This window comes from Heloderma suspectum, chromosome 2, assembly GCF_057233095.1.
Source record: "Heloderma suspectum isolate Gila_16-S chromosome 2, 16-S_ref, whole genome shotgun sequence".
Lineage (NCBI taxonomy): Eukaryota > Metazoa > Chordata > Lepidosauria > Squamata > Helodermatidae > Heloderma > Heloderma suspectum.
The window spans coordinates 42,991,755-43,013,868 of record NC_139459.1 but is presented as its reverse complement, the minus strand read 5'-3'; the positions used below and the strand labels follow the sequence as shown (position 1 = coordinate 43,013,868).

Here is a 22,114-nt window from a genome sequence, read left to right as displayed (position 1 = left end):
TGGTGCAGAGAGAACTGTTGCTGAGTTTCAGACGATGGAGGTATGTCCCAGTAAGAGTTTCTAAACTTTAGAATGAAACTCTATCCTATCAAGCTTGCTTTAAATCTTTTAACAATGCTTCCTCAAATGCCTTGTAAAACAGTAAAGTCTGGTAGTAATTATCAAACACCATACACACTATTTACAGTAGAGTTGTAATTTTTTAAAAATGTTTTTGCGCAGAGAAGTAAAATACGTCTGAAAAGTACCCAAATGTCTGCTGTGTTCCATGCCAACAGGGCAATTCAGCCAAAAATGCAGAGGGGGAAAAGATTGCCAAATAAAAGAAAATATAACGAATTGGTAATGGCTTCTATCTTGACAGAAAATGAAAATTATACCTCAATGTGTGGCCGCTCATGTGGACACATAAGAATGTCTTACAGGCAATCATTTTACTTCAGATAACACACCCTGACAGTAGTTCACAGCATACTGGCTGGTTTTCACTTTCCATAAAAGCAGGAACCGTAACCTACAAAATGGTCTAGGAATCATATAATTTATGCATATCACACACACACATACACACACACACCATTTACGATAAATTATCTCAAGCACATTGCTGTATTTTGAGGGGTGGGTTGGAAGTCAGCACTAAAAATTCCTTCGAAGTTGCCACAATTAGATCCAGCCACCCAATCTAGTTAAGGGAAAAATGGAATTTGAATCCAGAAATATTTTTTATTCTCCAAACCAATCCCTCAACCATAAGATTCTTTGCAGTTTTTATAGTCTTTAGGTTACTACGATTCTGAATGACACAGTCCTGAAGCCACTTACTCCAGTGTAGCAAGAATGAAGTTGAAATCTGTTTTCTCCTTTTATAGTTTATACATATGCTTATTACAGTTTATGTCAGGCCATGAGCTGGTTCAGACAAATCCCAAACATCAGTTTGGCACTACATGAATAAGCCCTTAGAAAGGATTTCCAGACTTGCATGCTCCCTCCTCCCCATGACTGTGCACCACGATTCCCTCCCTCATTTTGTGGCTTGTGGCAAACCATAGTCTGCCCAAACTATGGCTTCTGTTTGCCCTGCAAACCAGGATTAGAAACCATGGTTTGATCCTAGTTTCCAATCCTGGTTTCCAGGACAAGCACAAGCCATAGTTTGCCAGTTTGGGCAAAGGGAGGGAACTGTGGCAGGAGCGTGTTTATTAGGTTCTGTCAATGTATGTATGTATGTATATATTCATTTGATTTCATTTAATTTCTATACCACCCAAATGCCAAAGCTCTCTTCAAAATATACCATCAATAGTATCTCACTCTCATGAGAGAGGACAGTGATAACAAAGAGAACATGTGAGCCCCCCAGGGGAAAAATTTTGGAGACCATAGGTTAGGTAAAATATATCCACAGAAGCGATGGCAAAGCAAACCCATCAACTTCCTGGCCACAATTAGATGGATGCACAGAGACCCTGCCAGGTGGGCAACTTGTGGTCTTCCAGATGTTGTTGGACTCCAACTCCACAGCCAGCATGGCCAACGGAAAGGGGCGATACAGTCACTCTGTCCCATTCCCTCACCCTCTCTGTGTGTCCCTTCTGCGTGTGCCCCATTTCTCTGCTCCTATGCACATGTGCTCCCACTCTCGTTCCCCCATGCACCCCTGTCCCCCATGCACCCCTGTCCCCCGTGCACCCCTTCTTTCTGTTCCTATGCATATCCACCCCTCTCTGTCCCCCATGCATGCACTTCCTCTCTGTCCACGTGCACTCTCTGTTGCATTCATTTCTCCCTACCGTGTCTCATTCACTCATTCATACTCTGTGTGTGTGTGTGTATGTGTGCGCATCCCATGTTCATACGTGCACTCTCTCTGTTTCATTCACAGGTACTGTCTATCCCATGCATGCACTCTCTCTCTGTGTCCCATGAACGTCTGTGCTCTCTCCATGTGTACTATGTATGTGGGTGCTCTCTCTGTCTATATCCCATCCTCACGTTTTCTGTACCCTTTCCCTCCAGTTTCTTTCCCTCTTTCCCCTTTCTCTCTTTCTCTCTCCTTCCCCTTTCAGCTGCCTCTCCTCCTAATGCCCCCTCTGCCTCCATTGACACCAACAGAGTTTTCTTTAAAGCCTAATGGCTGCATACTCGTCCCCCCCCCATCAACTGGGGTGTGTGTTGCAGGATGAGGAGAATTTGCCCCTTCCTCCACAGCTGCAACTCCCGCCCATCACTTTCCACACAGCAATTAGGCTTTTAGATCCCTCTATTGACACCAATGACAGAGAGAGACACAAAGGGGGGTGGTAGGGACAGAGAAAAACAAAATATGGGTTGGGACCAGCCCTGCTCAGTTTTGGAACCAGACCCATCCACCTCTGGCATGTACCCCCTGGAATGGGGAATGTGGACCTCAGGCAGAAAAAGGCCCCGTCCCTTTACTAGGTTTATATTCCTGAAAAGCCACCATGGGCTGACACACATAATTCTACACATTAATTGCCCTGATACAAACTGAACATACAACTTTATAACTAATAGAGAGGATCTTCAAGAAAGAAAATGCTACCTCAGTTTTCATGGAAATTGTAACTCAGAACTCTTAACACTGTCGATCAAAAGATCATCTACTCAACCAGACTGAAATTCTACATAACTCCAGTAAAACAGCAGCAACAATATAATTTATGGGGGAAAGTCAAGCGTCCTTCTTTCGTGTCTATAGTTTAACAACTGTCCCTTCCATGAGGTGGAGGAGCAGTAGGAGCTGCTAGGAGGCCCCCCGCCTGCTTCCAGTGGGTGCTCTGGACAGCTTGTCAGTTGCTCCCCACCGTGGCATTTGCCGCAGCAATCTCCAAGGACACCCCTCCCAGGCTTGGCTCTGAGGAAAGCCCCCTATGGCATTTTGGCATAGCCGGCTCTCTGAAAAGCCCCATCAGCTGCTTCCTCTGGGCATGCGGCTGACATCAGTAAAGATAATGGGGAGGCATGATGTGGTAAAGGGAAGGGGAAGGAGATGGAGGGGCATGATGTGGTGGTGGGAAGGGGAGCGCAACACGGTAAAAGAGAAGGGGAGCATGACACAACAGCGGGAAGGGGGTGGGGTGGCGTGACGTGGTGCGTGTGCTCTTTTGCCTCAGAGCTTGCTGCGGGGCTGGCTGTGTCTCAGTGGCAGAGGTTTAAAGGGGAAGAATAAAAGTTCTATGGTTCAACTCCAGCAGAGCTGTGTGCAAACATTATCTGTTCATATGATGATTGCTGAGTAAAGGTTTACCAAATTTCTGCTCAACAGTACTTTGATTTTATTTAGTTTAACCATCTGACAAGTCCACTTGTTTGAAAAGGAGAGGGGAAAAATCATATTAACAATGTGATGTCATTGAGGATTAAACATCAGTCTCATCATTCTACTAATTTGTGGCAAAACAAAAGTTAGTTCAGCAGCAAGCAACCATATGATTTCCCCTTCCTTTATCATCAAAATAACCACATAGGAAATACAGCACATGAACTAAAGCCTGCGAAGATCCTTAAGAGCAAAAAATCACAAACACAGTGAAGATTTTCACAGTAGCTGCAAATAATTTATCAAGTGGCCTCTCTTCCTTACTGCTACCTCACAGATACGCTACAATTCAAGGATTCAACAAAAATAGATACAAATTGCATGGATCATTTAACTACATCCACATCTACGTTCAGTTTTCTCTGACTAACAGGTACCAAATATAGGCATCCTTTGGCAAGCAAAGTCTTTAGGACAACACTAGGAGGACATTTGTGTCCTTTACACATGAAGCGTACAAAGAAGCAAGAATTGTTATTCTTAACATGTCAGCTCAAGGCCTTATGTCTCCAGCATCACCTACGTGTTTTGTCTTCTAATAAATATTTAACGCTGTTTTCTTTTGATTTTTAAATAGTATTGGTGGAAAAAAATCTTGCTAGCACAAACTGTAGCCTATTTAACTACCAAACAGACCTTTCAAATGTTACAGTACATTATGACATGAAACAAGTTATTACTTATACATTTATCCCTATTAAAAATAGCCTTTGTGAAGCTAGGCATTTCCAACTAAAGGAACAACTCCCCTGCTTGGTTCACACGTAGCAGCTAAACCAGAGATGCAGAACCTCAGGCTCAGAGGCCAAATCTGGTCCTCTAGCAGTCCCAACCTGACCTGTCGGGGCTTCCCAGAAAGCCATGCCACCTCTTCCCCAGCCACCAATCATTTGGTGGTTTCCTGGCTTTTGTGCAGTTTTTTCCCCATTCTAAAAGCTTGAAATGTCTCTCCCAAGTATCAGTTACTGTTGGTAAGACTTTTAAGGTATAATATGCTGGTACTTGGGGTATTCTGGCCTTGCCCCTTTTGCTTTGGCTCCACCCACCACTGGAATGCAGCCTCGGAAAGCTTTTCTGAAATGGAATTCAGCCCCAGAGCTGAAAGAGGTTCTGCACCCCTGAGCTAAACCATGATTTGATCATCAGGGCTGTGCCTCAGGCTTGTACTCTCTTCTTTTGCCCTTGTACACTCTAGTTCCCTCCCTCACTTCCTAGTTCAGGCTAGCACAGCTTGCTATGACATCCAAATTGGACAAACTGTGGTTTGCGTCTTAACCAGAAAAGAAAACCCACTTCAAACAGTAAAGGGAGGGACCATAGCTCAGTGACAGAGCACATGCATTGCATGCAAAAGGTAATTTAAAAGGTCAATTAAAAAAGGATCAAGTAGCAAGTAGGGCTCTGGATAGGGGTGAATGCTCCTTCCTTGTTCTCCTTGACCTCTCAGTGGCTTTTGATACTGTTGGCCACGGTATCCTCCTGGACCACCTGGAGGGGTTGGGCATTGGAGACACCGTATAGTGGTGGTTCCGGTCCTTCCTCTCTGGCAGGTACCAGAGGGTAGCACTGGGAGAGGAGGTTTTGGACCCGTGGCCACTCACTTGTGGGGCGCCACAGGGTTCCATCCTTTCCCCGATGCTATTTAACATCTATGTGAAGCTGCTGGGGGCTATCATCAGGAGGTTTGGGGTGCAGTGTCATCAATATGTGGATGACACGCAGCTCTACCTCTCATTCAAATCTTCACCAAGGTTGGCCGTAGAATCCCTGTCCAAATGTCTGGAGACGGTGAGTGGCTGGATGGGGAGGAATAAGCTGAAGCTGAACCCTGACAGACCGAGGTACTTTTGGTATGTTGACCTGGTGTTGAATGGGGTATGGCTACCCTTGAAAGACCGGGTCTGCAGCCTGGGGGTCATTTTAGACTCCCAGCTGTCCAAGGAAGCTCAGGTGTCAGCTGTGAGCCAGACAGCGCTGTATCAACTCCATCTGATACGGCGGCTGCACCCCTTCCTTCCCGACCATCTGCTCCCATCGGTAGTACATGCCCTGGTCTCCTCTCGTTTAGACTACTGTAATGCGCTCTACATGGGGTTACCCTTGAAGAGGGTTCGGAAGCTGCAGCTGGCACAGAACGCGGCAGCTCACCTGATTAAAGGCAGCCGCCGGCAAGATCACATCACTCCAGTGCTGAAGGAGTTGCACTGGTTACCAGTTGTTTTCCGGGCCGAATTCAAGGTGTTGGTTTTGACCTTTAAAACCCTATATGGTTCCAGCCCAGCCTGTCTTAAGGAGCACCTCCAGCAACACCACACAGGCCGCTTCACAAGATCAGCCTCAGATGGCCTTCTTTCTGACCCATCAGCCAGGACAGCTAGACTGGTGGGGACGAGAGAGAGGGTCTTTTCTGTGGTGGCCCCCCCCCTGTGGAACTCCCTCCCTAGGGAACTCCGCCATGCCCCCTCTTTAATGAGCTTCCGCCGTGCATTAAAAACGTGGTTGTTCAGGCAGGCATTTGGGGTGGGTTAGGGTATTTTAGAAAATGTTTTTATTGTAGAATTTTATTGTTTTAAACTGTTCTATTATATGGTGTACATTGCCCAGAGTGGCTGGGTGACCAGCCAGATGGGCGATTAATAAATTTAATAAATAAATAAATAAAAATAGCAAGTGATCCAATCTGTACATCATGCAACTAAAATTAGCTTGAACCAGGAAGGGAGGGAATCAGAGTGTGGGGAAAAGGGCATGCACAATCCCAAGACATGGCCTTGATGGCCAACCCATGTTTTGGTCATTAGATGTGATTTGAACAACAGTGTCAGAAAAGGAGGCTACTGGTGGAACCAGAGTACTTTGAGATTGAGATGACCAAAATTTCATTCTAAATACGTAGGGTTGGATTCAAGTTGCGCTTAAATCCCACTGATTTCAATGGGAACTAAGAACACAGTCCTAATCCAGAGATCTACAACTTGGAGGGAAATAGGATGGGGTAGACAAGCTCCATGGGTGTAGATCAGGGGTGGGCAACTTTGGGGGGTCCCTGGGTCATTTTCCTGCCTGTGGCAAAAAAACAAGCAATTTGCTGCTGATATTTGGTGGAAAAAAGGGTAAAATGGTTCAATTTAGCTTGATGTTTAGCCAAACTGGGCCATTTTAGCCTTCTGTAGTGATATTCTGCCAAAAAAAAAAATCAGCAGTAAACTGCCAATGATTTTTCCACTGCCGCAAATTTCAGTGGCACTGGCCACACTGGGGGGGGGGGGGAGGCAGCAGGGGCTGCACGAGGCCTGTGTGTTGCCCACCCATGGTGTAGATCTACTGCTACTGGTGTTTTAGTCAGCACTAGGCCCAGAATTGGGCTTTGCATGGGCAGAACAAAATGAGGCTTTGCATGGGCTGGATCCAAGGCCCATTCATTCCCCCAAGAATGTGAGGGGGATATGCCAGCCTGGAGGTGGTGTAGATATTTTTCCTCCCATTGAAACCAATGGCAATGAAAAAAGGTAAGGTCACATCCCCCAACACCTGCCCTGGCTGGTACAATCCAGCAGGGTTTTCAAAGTGGCAGATGATCTCTTACTTTACCCTGAGCCACTGCTATACCTAGGATAGCTCTAGAAGTTGTTGCTAACTTTTCACATGGATTTCAGTGGGACCTAAGTGCAACTAACTTAATCTGGATCTAACTCATATACTTGGAAGTGAGTTCTACTCATTTCAATGACTTCAACAACATTTACTTCTAAATTCAGAATCAAAGTTGGATTATCCTAATCTGAATCTATCAAAATGAAGTTAACCATGCTTAATACTGAAATTCAAATGAGGCCTAAGTAGAATGTTTATGGCACCACATACACAAGTGTATTTTAGCTATTTCCTATTATCATTTCCTTCCACAGAATCCCCAGACTGCTTTTTAAATTCCCACTTGGAATTTTAACTGGGAAAGAACAGGGTTTGCGAGAGCTACTGCACATGTATACAGCTCACCTTGTTGGTGTGTGAGAAACCTGTGATGCAAAGTCTCCCAGAAACCAATGTAATTTATTCCAGACATATTTCTGATTCTCCGATTTTGGAGATGTGTTTATAAATCTGAGATTCATATTTTTATGCAAGAGAAGCCAGAGAATACCATACTGCATGAAGAGAGAAAAAACTTTAATGATCCTACATCATTAGCTCCTATATCATTTAGCTCCTCCAATAACCTAGTGAGGTCCCAAAGATGTGTAAAATATGCTGTGCAAGCTTCATTTCTGGGCAATCCAGCATTCACACTTAACTGTAAACTGTTGGTCAAGATTCCAAGCCCCCCCCCCCCTCACCCTGAATAGTGCGGCAACAGAGACTCGCTATGTAATCCTCGAAGTCTTTATTCAGTAAAAACACCTCTTCACACCTGTAGCGCCTGTGAAGCCTAGGAGCCGTCCTCTAAGCTTAATTAGCTAAACAAAGCAAGGCAGTTGCCTATCAACTAAACGAACAGTTTCCCAATGTGACAAACAGGCTTTTACTGGACTCCTTCAGGGAGGGTCTTTCTGACCCAACTTCTGATGTGCAGACTGCCTTCCACCTCCTCTCAACTCTGCCCACTTAGTTCTGCGGCAGACTCTGGGATCTGTCAATTCCTGTACTCCCTCCCCCTCTGACAAAGGCTGAGTTCCCATGCGGGGGGGGGGGGGAGGAGGAGACAGTCTCTGAACCTGGACCTCATGTTCGATAAGCACCTGGGAAGCTTCTTCCCTGAGTCCTGGAGTCTTGGGGAATTTCCTGCCCCGCTCTCTGGGCTTCTTCTAGCTCTGCCTCCAGATCTGACTCAGAATCTGAAACCAAACCAAGGAGCCTGGGTTCCATCCTGACACTGTTTGTTTTAAGCCTGTGAAACTTTAAAAGGTGTTTTAGCCGTTGAAGCTATTTATCTGGAAAGGTCTACAATCATATTTCCCCTAGGCAAATGTTGTTTGAATTCAAAAGGTCCTTACCATCCTTCATCATCTTCTACTTCAGGTTCAGACACTTCATTTTCAGGAGTTTCTGCTATTGCCTGGTTTAGCTTTGATTTGAATCTGTCCAGTAAAGCCAATGTCTGAAATTAAAAAATGATTGCTGAAAACTTGCCCAGTTCACCATACCTTTCAGTCCTAACTACACAACCACTCTAGGGCCCAGTTCTTATCAACTGCTGGGCTCACTGAAGCTCATTTAACCCATGATGAGCTGCAGGACTTGCCAGGTGCATTTTGAATATACAACCTCCGATGGGTTTGTGGCATGTTGTCCAAACCTGGCCATTGGGTGTTATGCGAGGGTTAAACAGCGGGGGTTACATATTCAAAATGGCGTCTGGCATGCACTGTAGCTCACTGTGGGTTAAATAACCCACAGTGAGCCCAGTGTGTCGTGCAAATTAGATTATTGCGCATGGAATTGATGTAATGACATGATGTAATGACATGTATTATGAAATGAGCTCATGAAATACCTTAGTGTTGGGTTTTTTTTAAAAAAGTTCTGCTTATTTATGAATGTATAATAAAATATTAACGGAGATATCAAAATTTTGTAAAATACATTATTCCTCCAGGTATTATATGCCACTTCATTTGCCTCAATCCAATTCCATGTGCCTCAATTCATGTAGCTCCAGGGAACTTTCCAGCAGTCCAACACGCCTACAAATCTCCATGCAAGCAGGACTGCCTTCTTATCTTATTAGCTGGAAAATGCTACTCAAGTCTATTGAAGGATTGAGAAATCCTATTGAAGAATCCTCTGGAACTCTGCCCATGTTCTTCCAAAGGTCTGTGTGCAGATATTTACAGAGCTTTATATTGCAGCCATTATGCATCCACTGGAGGTTACACGTATGTTTCATGTAACATAAACTGCATTGTTAACAGTTTGGTTGTGTGTTGTATGTGTGCATGCACATGTGCAGAAAATTAATTTATTACAGTAGTTTTCAAAGGTACTTCATTCAGATAACTTTTGCTCCACTGAGTTGATTGCCAAGGAATCCCTGAGTGTTCCAGAGGATTCTGTAAGACATTCTAGGGTGCACAGTCAATTCATTCAGTCGTTGTATTGAGTCACTGCTGGTCACACAGCTATTCGGCCTTATTGTTGCCCTGAATGAATTGTAGAGGGTGAGTGAATTGCTAGGATTCGCCAAACATTATCTTGTGCCCGATTCCTGTTCCCTGCTTGCATTGTGTGAATGGGAATCTTGCACAAATCGAGCAGCAAGCAAACATGATAGTTATGCAAATTTCAAATTTGCGCAAATTTCTTCCACTGACTAAAGCAGGGCTGATTCAGTCTGAGGAAATTTGCACACATTAGGAAATTCGTGCAAAATGAACTGGGAATTGGGAAGGAGATGAATGCGAGCATGTCTTTGACAATTTATGAATATTTTCAGCGGATACGTGCTCGCACTCATATTTGGAGTTTCAAACGGGGAATGCTCGCATGTTCTGCAAGCAAAAACAAAATTCACATACATCCCTAGTGAATTTGAGCACATCCTAAAACACACTCTTCACCTGTTATTATATAATGCAGGAAACTATAGGAATGGGCAAACTATTTTGCAGGGACATCTGACTACTGCTACTGATCTTCTTCTCCTTGAGGAACCCTTGCCTTCCCACTCAGTTCCTAACAGACTGCCACAGCAGCTATACAAGGAAGCACCAGAATGAGAGCAGGTCAAAATGATGTCTGCAGTGGGAAGGAAGGTGGGATGTGTGACTGCCCAGATGACCACTGGAAGAACCATGAAACCTGTTTTTCTTCTTTGTGGTCTCTGCTCTATCCCACATATGGGAGAAAAGCAAGCTGACTTAACTGGTGGAAAGGCAGGTGGCAAAAGGCAATAACAGAGTTCAGAAGAGCCTGTCCAAAAAAGGCACTGCTCAAACCTGAACATCCAGGGCATAATACTTGACAAATATGGATGGCTGTGACCAAATAGCAGCCTGGCATAGTTTAGGAACATATATGATATTGTATAACATCATATTGTATTGTTTTTGGGTTGTTTTATGTACACTGCCTTGAAATTCTTTTTGGGATGATGGCGCGGTTCATAATTTTTTCAAACAAACAAACAAACAAACAAACAAACAAACAAACAGCATTTCCCCCCAACAGTTTGAAGAACACTGATGGATGTGAACCCCTATGTTTTCAGCATGCACAATTAAACATTAACAAAATTTAAAGGTAAGCTTTCTGGCCTATTGAACTATGGATTTTTAAAAAAACATTCTGGTTTTATGATATTCAGCTATACCTGATCTTCACGAGAAGACCCTTTCTTCGCCTGTTGCTTCCTCAATTGTTCATATTTCTTTTTCTCTTCAAGATATTCTGCAACAATGCTGTTTGGGGCAGCCTCCTCCTCTGCATTTAGAAACAAAAATATGACTCTATAAATCACCTCTTTATTAATACTGGCAAATTAGGCATTCGACACGTGTACACATTAGAAAATACAGTTTGCCTAGATAACAGAAATTACCAATCAGGAATTAGGAATTGCTAAAAAAAAAGAAAAAAAGGCCAGACACTGGGTTTCTGATGCTAGAAGCTACTCAGTACATATTTGAGACTGGTGAAATATTAAGTAAAAACCTAAACACAATGTTGAGAGAGAGTCTTATGGTTTATTTATTTATTTAATAAGTGAGCTGCTTATTTGTGCTTGTAAGAACTCATTCAACTGACAAGTGAACAGTATAATATTAGAACAGGAAACTTGTACAACATCACTGTTAGCAAGACACTGATGGAGTTCTCTATTCACAGAAAGTGAGTTGTGATATTGTGCAATTCTCTTCCTTCACCATTACACTCCTCACAAAACGAGATGACGTGTGAGCTCTTAAATGCCAAGTGGCTGAAAAGAACACAGGAAATTGGCCCTCAGCCACCGTCAGTTTGATTGTATCACAGAAAAGCAGCTTATAAATGCTGAAATAAATCAACACAGGAGAAGAAAATGAAATGAAATTCCCAGAATTCTGCCATCATCTTTATCTGTAAATGCAACATAAAGGCAAGCTAAAGCATGATTCTTTTGAGGAGCCTAGGAACACAAGTAGTGAGGCTAAGCCTCAGTTCAACCTAGTTGGCCTTCCTGGTTTGCAACCCCATTCAGGCATTATGAATGAATTATGCCTGAATACAGAAGACTAACATGAGTATGAGGGATGGGGCTGCACACGCCAGTCCATGACCTCCCTGTGTTGAATGTGGAGGTCTGCAGCAGGCTTGTACTCGTATTGCTTGAATGTGAGTAAGCGCCTTCATGACTGGGAACCCTGCTTTATCAGGCTTCCTCATCACAAATCCTGCTGCTGACTTCAACCTGGGGAGGTAAGGACTACGGGGGTGAGGTCAGTGTGCATGAGGATGGCGGGCTGACATGTGTGGCCCTGTCCCTTAAACTCATGTTAGTCTTCCTGTCCTATCCTGAATGTTTAAAACTGTGTATGCGTGCTAATTCACATAATCAATCTGAATGCTGTGGATTAGGCATTTTTACAAACCCATTTTCAAATTGTAGACAATGTACCATTCTTCTGGCAGACATACACTTTGTCAGCTTTAGCCTAGTTCCTCAGTCCTTAAACGTGGACCTTCACTTAGCTTTAATTTGGCCAACAAACTCAGGTCATCCTTCCTATAACTCCTTTCCTCTCTGCCCTCTCCAGAACTCAGTTTGGCCACCCAACTGACCGGAAGGTAAGTCACTCAGATTTGTTACTATGCCTGATATTAATACAATGAATTTAAAATCTGAATGACTTCTTCAAACCTTGGAAAGATTCAAGGTTATAAAAGGTACATAAGAAGTGTGCAAAGAAAGCTATTTGAGGGTCTATTGTTGTTGTTGTTCAGTCGTTCTTTTCTCTTTGCATTAGGTGGCCAAAATATTTGAGCTTCGGCTTCAGTATCTGTCCTTCCAATGAGCACTCAGGGTTGATTTCCTTTAGGACTGACTGATTTGACCTCCTTGCAGTCCAGGGGACTCGTAAGAGTCTTCTCCAGCACCACACCTCTAAAGCATCATTTCTTCGGCACTCAGCCTTCCTTATAGTCCATCCCTCACAGCCATACATTACTACTGGGAAAACCATAGCTTTGATTAGACGAACCTTTGTCAGCAAGGTGACGTCTCTGCTTCTTACTATGCTGTCTAGGTTTGCCATAGCTTTCCTCCCAAGGAGCAAGCATCTTTTAATTTCATGGCTACAGTCACCGTCTGCGGTGATCTTGGAGCCCAAGAAAGTAAAATCTGTCACTGCTTCCATTTCTTTCCCTTCCATATGCCAGGAAGTGATGGGGCCAGATGCCATGATCTTCGTTTTTTTAATGTTGAGTTTCAAACCAGCTTTTGCAGTCTCCACTTTCACCCTCAACAAGAGGCTCTTGAGATCCTCTTCGCTTTCTGCCATTAGGGTGGTATCGTTTGCATATCTGAAGTTGTTGATAATTCTCCCGGCAATCTTAATTCCGATCTGTGATTCATCCAACCCGGCGTTTCTCATGATGTACTCTGCATATAAATTAAATAAGCAGGGCGACAGTATACAGCCTTGTCGTACTCCTTCCCCAATTTTGAACCAATCGGTTGTTCCATGTCCGGTTCTTACTGTTGCTTCTTGACCCACGTACAGGTTTCTCAGGAGACAGGTAAGGTGGTCTGGTACTCCCATCTCTTTAAGAATTTGCCAGAGTTTGTTGTGATCCACACAATCAAAGGCTTTAGTGTAGTCAATGAAGCAGAAATAGACGTTTTTCTGGAATTCTCTTGCTTTCTCCATGATCCAGCGAATGTTGGCGATTTGATCTCTAGTTCCTCTGCCTCTTCGAAACCCAGCTTGTATTTATTTATTTATTTATTTCATTTCTATACCGCCCAATAGCCAAAGCTCTCTGGCCGGTTCACAAAAATTAAAACCAAACAACACACAATAAATCAATTTGTACTTCTGGTAATTCTCGGTTCTCATGCTACTAAAGCCTAGCTTGTAGGATTTTGAGCATAACTTTGCTGGCATGTGAAATGAGTGCAATTGTACGGTAGTTTGAACACTCTTTGGCATTGCCCTTCTTTGGAATTGGAATGTAAACTGACCTTTTCGTCTTGTGGCCACTGTTGAGTGTTCCAAATGTGTTGGCATATTGAGTGCAGCACTTTAACAGCATCATCTTTTAGGATCTTAAATAGCTCAGCTGGAATACTGTCATCTCTGCTAGCTTTGTTGTTAGTAATGCTTTCTAAGGCCCACTTGACTTCACTTTCTAGGATGTCCGGCTCAAGTTCAGTGAGCACACTATCATGGCTATCAGGGACATTAAGATCTTTCCTGTATAGTTCTGTGTATTCTTTCCAGCTCTTCTTAATCTCATCTGCTTCTGTTAGATCCCTGCCTTCTTTGTCCTTTATCATGCCTGTCTTTGCACAAAACATTCCCTTGATATCTCTGATTTTCTTGAAGTCTAGTCTCTATTTTCTCTAGTCTTTCCCATTCTATTGTTTTCTTCGATTTCTTTGCACTGTTCATTTAAGAAGGCCTTCTTGTCTCTCCTTGCTATTCTCTGGAACTCTGCATTCAGTTGGGTATATCTTTCCCTTTCTCCCTTGCTTTTTGCTTCCCTTCTTTCCTCATCTACTTGTACAGCCTCATCAGACAGCCACTTTGTTTTCTTGCATTTCTTTTTCTTTGGGATGGATTGAGTTCCTGCCTCCTCAACAATGTTATGGACCTCCATCCATAGTTCCTCAGGCGCTCTGTCTATCAGGTCTAATCCCTGAAATCTATGCCTCACCTCCACTGTATATTCATAAGGGATACAATTGAGGTCATACCTGAATGGTTTCGTGGTTTTCCCTACGTTCTTCAATTTAAGCCGAAATTTTGCAATAAGAAGCTCATGATCTGAGCCACAGTCCCAGGTCTTGTTTTGACTGACTGTATAGAGCTTCTCCATCTTTGGCTGCAAAGTACATAATCAATCTGATTTCGATATTGACCATCTGGTGATGTCCATGTGTAGAGTCGCTTCTTGTGCTGTTGGAAAAGAGTGTTTGCTATGATCAGTGTGATCTCTTGGCAAAACTCGATTAGCCTTTGTCCTGCTTCATTTTGTACACCAAGGCCATGCTTGCCTGTTATCCCGGTGATTTCTTGACTTCCTACTTTAGCATTCCAATCCCCTATGATGAAGAGGACATAGTTTTTTGGTGTTAGTTCTAGAAGGTGTTGTAGGTCTTCATAGAATCGATCAACCTCAGCTTCTTCAGCGTCAGTGGTTGGGGCACTGACTTGAATTACTGTGATGTTGAATGGTTTGCCTTGGATTCGTATTGAGATCATTCTGTCGTTTTTGAGATTGTACCCCAGTACTGCTTTTCCCACCCTTTTGTTGACTATGAGTGCTACTCCATTTCTTCTAAGGGATTCTTGCCCACAGTAGTAGATATAATGGTCACCTGAATTAAATTCGCCCATGGTTGTCCATTTGAGTTCGCTGATTCCCAAGATGTCGATGTTCAGTCTTGCCATCTCACGTTTGACCACCTCCAGCTTACCTTGATTCATTGACCTTACATTCCAGGTTCCTAAACATTATTGTTCTTTACAGCATTAGATTTTCTTTTCACCACCAGACACATCCACAACTGAGTGTCCTTTCGGCTTTGGCCCAGCCGCTTCGCTCTTTCTGGCGCTACTTGGAAATTCCCTCTGCTCTTCCCCATTAGTATATTGGACACCTTCCGACCTGAAGGGTTCATCTTCCGGCGTCATATTTTTAAGCCTTTTGATACGTTCCATGGGGTTTTCTTGGCAAGAATCCTGGAGTGGGTTGCCATTTCCTTCTCCAGTGGACCACATTTTGTCAGAACTCTCCACCATGACCTGTCCATCTTGGGTGGCCCTGCACGGCACAGCTTATGGCTTCACTGAGTTACGCAAGCCCCTTCACCACAACAAGGCAGTGATCCATGAAGGAGGTGAGGGTCTATATGGGCAATTAAAGCAATATAGTTGAAGGAAGGAGGGAACATGGGAAAGAACGCTTTATCAGAGTTCCTGTTCACAGAACATAGGAAAGAAATGCAAATGTAATAAAGTAATACAGTGCATTCACCAAAGGTGATAAGTAACTGAGAAGAATTAGGTTTGAAATCATATGGTTCAGTATTCAATACATTAAGACCAGCACAAGACCAAGAGATTATACAGACGACTGGTGATAAGATATGAGAAAAATGTTTCCTTTATTTGCAAGACTGGATTCAGGTTCCCAATTTTCAGCAATACTTAGTCTTAATCTATTTTACTCTTTTATTTAGCACCCAAGACTAGCCCTACAGAATGTTGAATGATGCTGCCTCCAGGCACTGCCTTTCCAGCTGTTATAACTGGCTGCTGCTCTTACGCTGAATGGTAACTATTGATGGCTTTCTTGTTTTGTCGTGTCTTTTTGGCGGAGGAAGCCACAAATTGCTGCAACAAGGAAAAGCACATTTCTAAAACTGTAAACAGATTTCATCTTGCTAATAGGTAGAGAAAGAATAGAAGTAACAAAAAGGTTTACAGTGCGAAAATCAATATGCTATTTAGGTAATTGTTGCAGAAGTGAATCAAGTATAATGAGTCATTCATTTACTCAATTTTTCTGGACACAAATGATAAATAAGAAGTCAAAGATAAAGCTTTGAATCTTTTAATATTGTTGTTACATTTTGGAGTTTCTTGGACTTCCAAATTTATTAAGGAATATTTTGGTTGCAGCAAAAATATTATGTGATTGGCCCTGGAAGCATATTTCTATTTCAACAATTATGGGACAGCATCCTAGTTTTTGAAACTGCTGAGATGGAGGAATTGACTGATAAAGTGAATTGACAGCATGGAATATGTGTCTCAGAAAAATAAGGAGACAAATGGCCACCTTTTATTTTATATTGGAATTTTCAGTCCCAGTTCAGGTAAAATGATCCTTGTTCAATAGCTCATGGTTTGGATATCCTGGTTTTTAAGGGAGCCCGTTAAACTACAGTTTCCCAGTTCAGCTGTCATCAGGATTGTGGTTTAAAAAATCAGGAAAGCTTCACCAAAGCTGGGTATACAAAAGAAAGGGGTGGGGCAAGGAGTGGGCGTGCCAGTACACATCTCACTCCTAGTTTAATAAACTATGGTCCACTGGACCACTCTGAACAGCCTTTTTATAAGAATGTAACATTGGGAAGGTATTTGCTATTTGTTTTTGTGATCTGTACTTTAGAAAAATTAATATTTTAAAAAATGTGTATAGAAAACTGAAATTATTGCTCGGAATGCTATTATACTGAATAAATGCTTTCATAATGTAGTAATTTTCTTGATTTTACTGGCTTATTTACCTTTTGAATAAAACTCTAATTATTCTGCGAAGGAAGACTTAACTGTAATGCAGTGTTTTTAAACATCTATAAAATAGAGAAGGATACTTGAGGCATGATTTTACGCAATTATGGGGTGCAGAAAACTGAATAAAATGACACTAATGGAAGATCAAATGAAGGATAATTATAGGGGGAAAGCAATGCACTATGGTTTCAGATTAGTAAATCTATAATGAACCCTGATGTCAATTAAGAAAATGAACATCACAAGACCTAAGGGAGAAAGCAAGTTGCACCAAATAGAAAAAGGTGGTAAATATACTCTCATCCACACTTCTACTTCATATTTACGAAGTCTCAACTGACATGCACTATATACTAGCAGACTATTTCCCCTTGGGACAGCAAGTATCTACAAAAAGCGTATAGAGAGAGCTGTAAAAATTAAGACACAGTCACCACATGTTGAAAAAAATGGTAGAATGTCCCATATAAAAAAATTCAACAGATATTTCATACATAATGTGAATAAACTAGTTTTTAGACAAAGGAGGAAAGCAATATCTGGAGAAGTGCCCCTCATTCCTTTTGTTTTTTAAGGCCCTTTGATGATCAAATTATTAAGTCAAAATCTAGATGTAATTACACAGACTGAAATTATAGCAGCTCTGATTCTTGATCTAAAGCTATATATTTTTAATCTTTTAAAAAATCAGGTGCTATTCAATCTGTACTTGTCCAAACAGTATGAAATATTAGGGCCATTAACCATAGCAACAATGAAGAAAGGGAACAGAAGCATCTGGGACAACCTATATTTATTGCCTAACTTTTATAAAACATTGCCACAACATGTTTTGAGAATCCCTCTTCATTAGGGAATAATCTAAGACAACTGCTACATAACATAACGCCATTCAAGCAAGTGCAAGTGTTATTTAATGAAAATTTCTCTGAATTTCTCTTCCTGTACAGTATCCTACTTTACAGAGGAAAGTCCTCTATTGGAACAGCTGTCAGAGGACAGTCTTCTTTTTGAAGGCATGCTCTCATTCATTCATTCATTGCATTTTAATACCACCCAATAGCTGAAGCTCTCTGTGCAGTTTACAAAGATTAAAAACCATTAAAATACATTATAAAACCATTTACACACAAACATATAAACAAACAGTTTACACAGAGACACACATATATCTAAAACAATTTTAAATAGTCAACAAAAACAAATATCCAGCACCTGTTTAAAACCTCATAATATGTTGCTGAATGCCTGGGAGAAGGTCTTAACCTGGCACTGAAAAGATAACAACGTTGGTGCCAGGTGAGTGTCGTTGAGATCATTCCAAAACTGGAGGGCCACTACCGAGAAGGCCCTCTCCCTTGTTGCTGCCTTCCGAGCCTCCCTGGAGGAGGCACCTGGAAGGCGGGACTTAGCTGATGAACATAGTGTACGGGTCACTTCATGCTCTATCTGAAGGGCTGCCCAGGCCAAGTCCAGTTTAAAGGTAAAGAACTATCAGAAGGAAGAGCAGCATAGGCCTTTAAGTTGCCCATTAAGTTGGCCTCTGGACTGAGCAGGCACACAGTTCACCATCTTTCCCACTATGGTGAGATGTACCATATTATCATTGAAATGAGTCATTATTTCTAAACGTGCATCTATATGTAGAAATTACCATATGCAAATTTTATGCAAATCTGTCCCCACTTTTATGGTGATGTGTAAGGGGCCATCCTGCCCCACTGTGAATTAGTGCTGGCTGGAGCACTTTAACATTTCTTGCTCCCATATCCATATTCCTTTGATTCATGGGCTCCTTTCTGCAGATTTGGGTGGCTGGGGAACACTGGGAATTGTAGGACTTTTTTTGTCTAAACACGTATACGACTGCGCCCTTAGGAATAGAAGGAACACTGAATCTTAAATCCTGCTTGCCTCCACAAATCATATTGCTGTTTCTAAGGCTCCCCCTTGCATTTACTGACTGAAACATCCAGTGATGTGGGATGGAAATTCTTCCACGACTATATTTTTATGCGGAAAATTTTCCACTTTTAGAAAAGCATCATTTCATAAAATTAATTAGTAACATAATAAATGAACACAATACAAGTGAAATTGGGCAACTGGAATGGATACAACAGTAGTCATATTTTGTTAAAGTTGTAATTAACATTTTTCAGGTTATTATGCATCCTCCCCCAACCCCTGATAATTAAAATAACTTAAGGGAAGCATATGCTATTGAGTTGTCATGTCTTAAAATATTCATAAGTAACCCAATACATTTTAAATTTCAATTTTTAATTCATTTTTTTCCCTGTAAAACCAACATGGGCAAGAGCAAATTAACCCAAGTGGCTGCTGATCCTTGAGTCTGTTCCTTCTGCAACTGTCCTTCATTCAGGTGGCTGCCATCTGCAGATGCAACATATATCCTGGTCCAAAACTCACTGGTACCGGCCTCTCCCCCAGTATAAATTAAGCTTGTTTTGAACAGAAACATGGGATAGATCTATTTTGCATGAATAAGGAAGAGCATCCATTGATGATGACCTGCCCTTGAAGCCTTCTACAGTACAGAGTATTCTGCTCCTTATGGAAAGGCCACAAGGATTCTGTATTTATCTGTAGCTGTGAATATAGCTACCTCTCCCCTTTTTGGAATTATATACACACACACACACACACACACACACAGAAACGTTTGCTACTGCAGGAAATTCCAAAGGCTCCAAGAAGCAAGAAGCAGAATGAGCAATTTATTATAATTTCAATAGGGGCCTATTTGATTAAATGGTTAAATTTAATCCTGTATATTACTGGATTTATTTTGATGTTGTTGGAACAGAGGCAGACAACCCTGCATGCCACTTGTTGCTAAAACAACTGAAACAATATGGGGGGGGGTATAAAGAGTACAGTGGGGGAGCATCTACTATTCCCAGCAGTTCCATAAATTATTTTTCTAGGAAATGTAGATTATAATGACAGCCAACATGGTGTAGGAGTTAAAATGTCAGACTAGGTCTGGGGAGACCTGGGTTCAAAACCTCATTCAGCCATGAAGCACTGTGCGACCATAGTCCAGTCACCATCTATCTGCTTAACCTACGTGAGAAAGTTGTACTGAGCATAAAAGGGCAGTGGGGCAGGAAGAACCATCTATGCTGCCTTGATACAATATTAACAGACCAACCAAATTAAAGCAATTTTGAATTGAGAGAGAGAGAGAGAGAGAGAAAATAATAGCATAGCAATCAATAATTGAAGGAAAAGCCAGGACAATTAACCAAAGGCTTGTCTAAACAATATGGCCTTAACAACCTAGAAGTAATGGTGAGTGAGCAAACCTGGTGCCTCTCCTTAGCCAAGGAGTTCGACGAGGGGAGCATCACCACTAAGGTAGCCCTGTTTCCTGTAGGTACCTGCCTAAACTCAATGTGGGCATTCTTAGGAAGGCCTTCTCAGGTAACTTCAGAGTTTGCTGAGTTTCTAGAACAGTAAGACCAATATTTATACTGCCTCTTCCTGTTCTTAAGGGCCAAGAGGGGAACGGCTTTCTGTGCAATGCACACATATCTGAGGGGAAGACCATTGTTGCTGGGATTAAGGTGGGTCAAATATGACAACAAAATAGTGGCATGAACATGTATGTTGGCACTGAATAGGGAACAATGATTCAGATCTGCCCCTAAGCGCTTGGTTTCTTCACATACACATCCCGTTCTGATGTAGTAATCTGATAGGACAGCGTTGATAAATCTTGAAACAATGCCAGCACCTTTTTACAAGGAGAACGTGAAATTATTGCTGGCCCCAGGCTATTTTCTTTCCTTAAAAGAAGGAAGAGATTTAATGTAATGCGCAAATGGTTGCTGGAAAAACCACCACCCTAGGTGGTTTTAAAGTAAACATCAGAGGTTTTGATTTCAAGAGGCATAAACCTCAAAATAAATGGGCCAACCCATAGAAGGTGTGCAGGAGTATACAGTCATAAAACTACAGGATTGTAAAGAACCAGCCCTATGATGATATTAAAAAGATAATGAAGGTGATCATGCAGACCAACAGAATCTCCAAATACCAGATGAGCATATATAAACCAGACCACAGTATAGTGCCACAACAGGAGACCACGTGAAAGCAAACTCTAGCACATCAAGGTCCCAGTAGATCAGACAGTATCAGAAGACTCAAACAAATATGGGGCTTGCAAGTGGATCTGGCTCCAGATGCCTATCTTTTAAGAAAGTAACCATGAGCTTAATTGGTGTTAGGAATCCACTCTAAGGATGAGCTACTGCCCTGATACAGTACATCTGTTCTACAGCACCATATGTTCTTACAAGTGAAATCTGATCTTGCTACCTCTCCTTCTGGCTACAAACTATCTTCATATTTCCCCTTTCTTATTTTATTTATTATGTTTTTATCCAGTCCTTCCTGGAAGGTGCTCAGGGTGGCTACATGGTTCTTCCCTTTCTTTGTTTTATTCTTACAGCAATCTTGTGATGAAGTGCAGCTGAGAGAAAGCGACTGACCTAAGGTCACAAAGTGAGTTTCATGGCTGGGATTAAACCCAGGTCTCCCTGTCCTAGTCTGATACTAAAAACTACACCACACTAGGCTGGGTTGCATATCACACTAAGCCATGGTGGGTTAATTAAACCCCAGGGCTTAGCGGTGCATGCATGCGGCCATTTTGCATATTCAAGCCGTGACTACGGCTTGTTGTGTCATTCAAACCTGGTGAGGGTGGGTCGTTGGCGTTGTTAATCATGCCAACAACCCACCCTTGCTGGGTTCGCCTGACATGACAAGTTGCGGCTTGAATATGCAAAAGTTACCTGGCATGCGCCGCAACCCACGTGGCTTAAATGTGCTGTGGTAATCATGCAAACTTGTCACTGGCTTTCTTTGTCTCTGCACCCATACTTGACAGAAGCTGGGACTGACACTCAGTTTCACAATCTAGAACCACAATCTGCTAAAAGAGATGGACTGACTGATGTCAATCTTCTACACAAAAGGATAGCTTAACATCTGAAGTGGCAGCCAAGAAAGACGTGGAAGGGAGTTATTACTAAAATGAATGAAGCCATGTCCTTTTGCTCCAGCAGATTCTCACCTCCACCCTCTGACAGTACCAGGGGCGTGTAATATCCATAACAGGGTATATGTGCTTGGTAATTTTTGAGCCTTAAAACTCATTTCATTTCCATTTTCTAAGAAAAATACTCATTTAAAAAACACCACCACCATACTGCATTAGATACATATATACAGGCAAACCTCTCGTGTCATTGTTATTGAATTCATCAACGCTTCAGAAGGCTCTTGAAAT

The 22,114-nt window shown here is 42.2% G+C and overlaps 1 protein-coding gene across 2 annotated transcripts in view; it reads right to left on the bottom strand.

The window, feature by feature from the left end:
• Nucleotides 1–22,114, bottom strand: part of CWC27 (CWC27 spliceosome associated cyclophilin) — a 162,329-nt gene that overhangs the window by 33,521 nt on the left and 106,694 nt on the right. Inside the window, exons 12-14 of one of the 2 annotated variants that reach the window (XM_084833321.1) lie at nucleotides 10,656–10,765; nucleotides 8,341–8,444; nucleotides 7,346–7,494 (exon numbers count right to left, since the gene is read on the bottom strand). In XM_084833321.1, the coding sequence (XP_084689447.1) occupies nucleotides 7,458–7,494; nucleotides 8,341–8,444; nucleotides 10,656–10,765 (251 nt within the window). In that variant the 3' untranslated portion in view covers nucleotides 7,346–7,457. Of the gene's footprint in view, nucleotides 1–7,345; nucleotides 7,495–8,340; nucleotides 8,445–10,655; nucleotides 10,766–22,114 lie in introns of those variants that run through there. The other variant, XM_084833319.1, reaches the window with a different exon arrangement.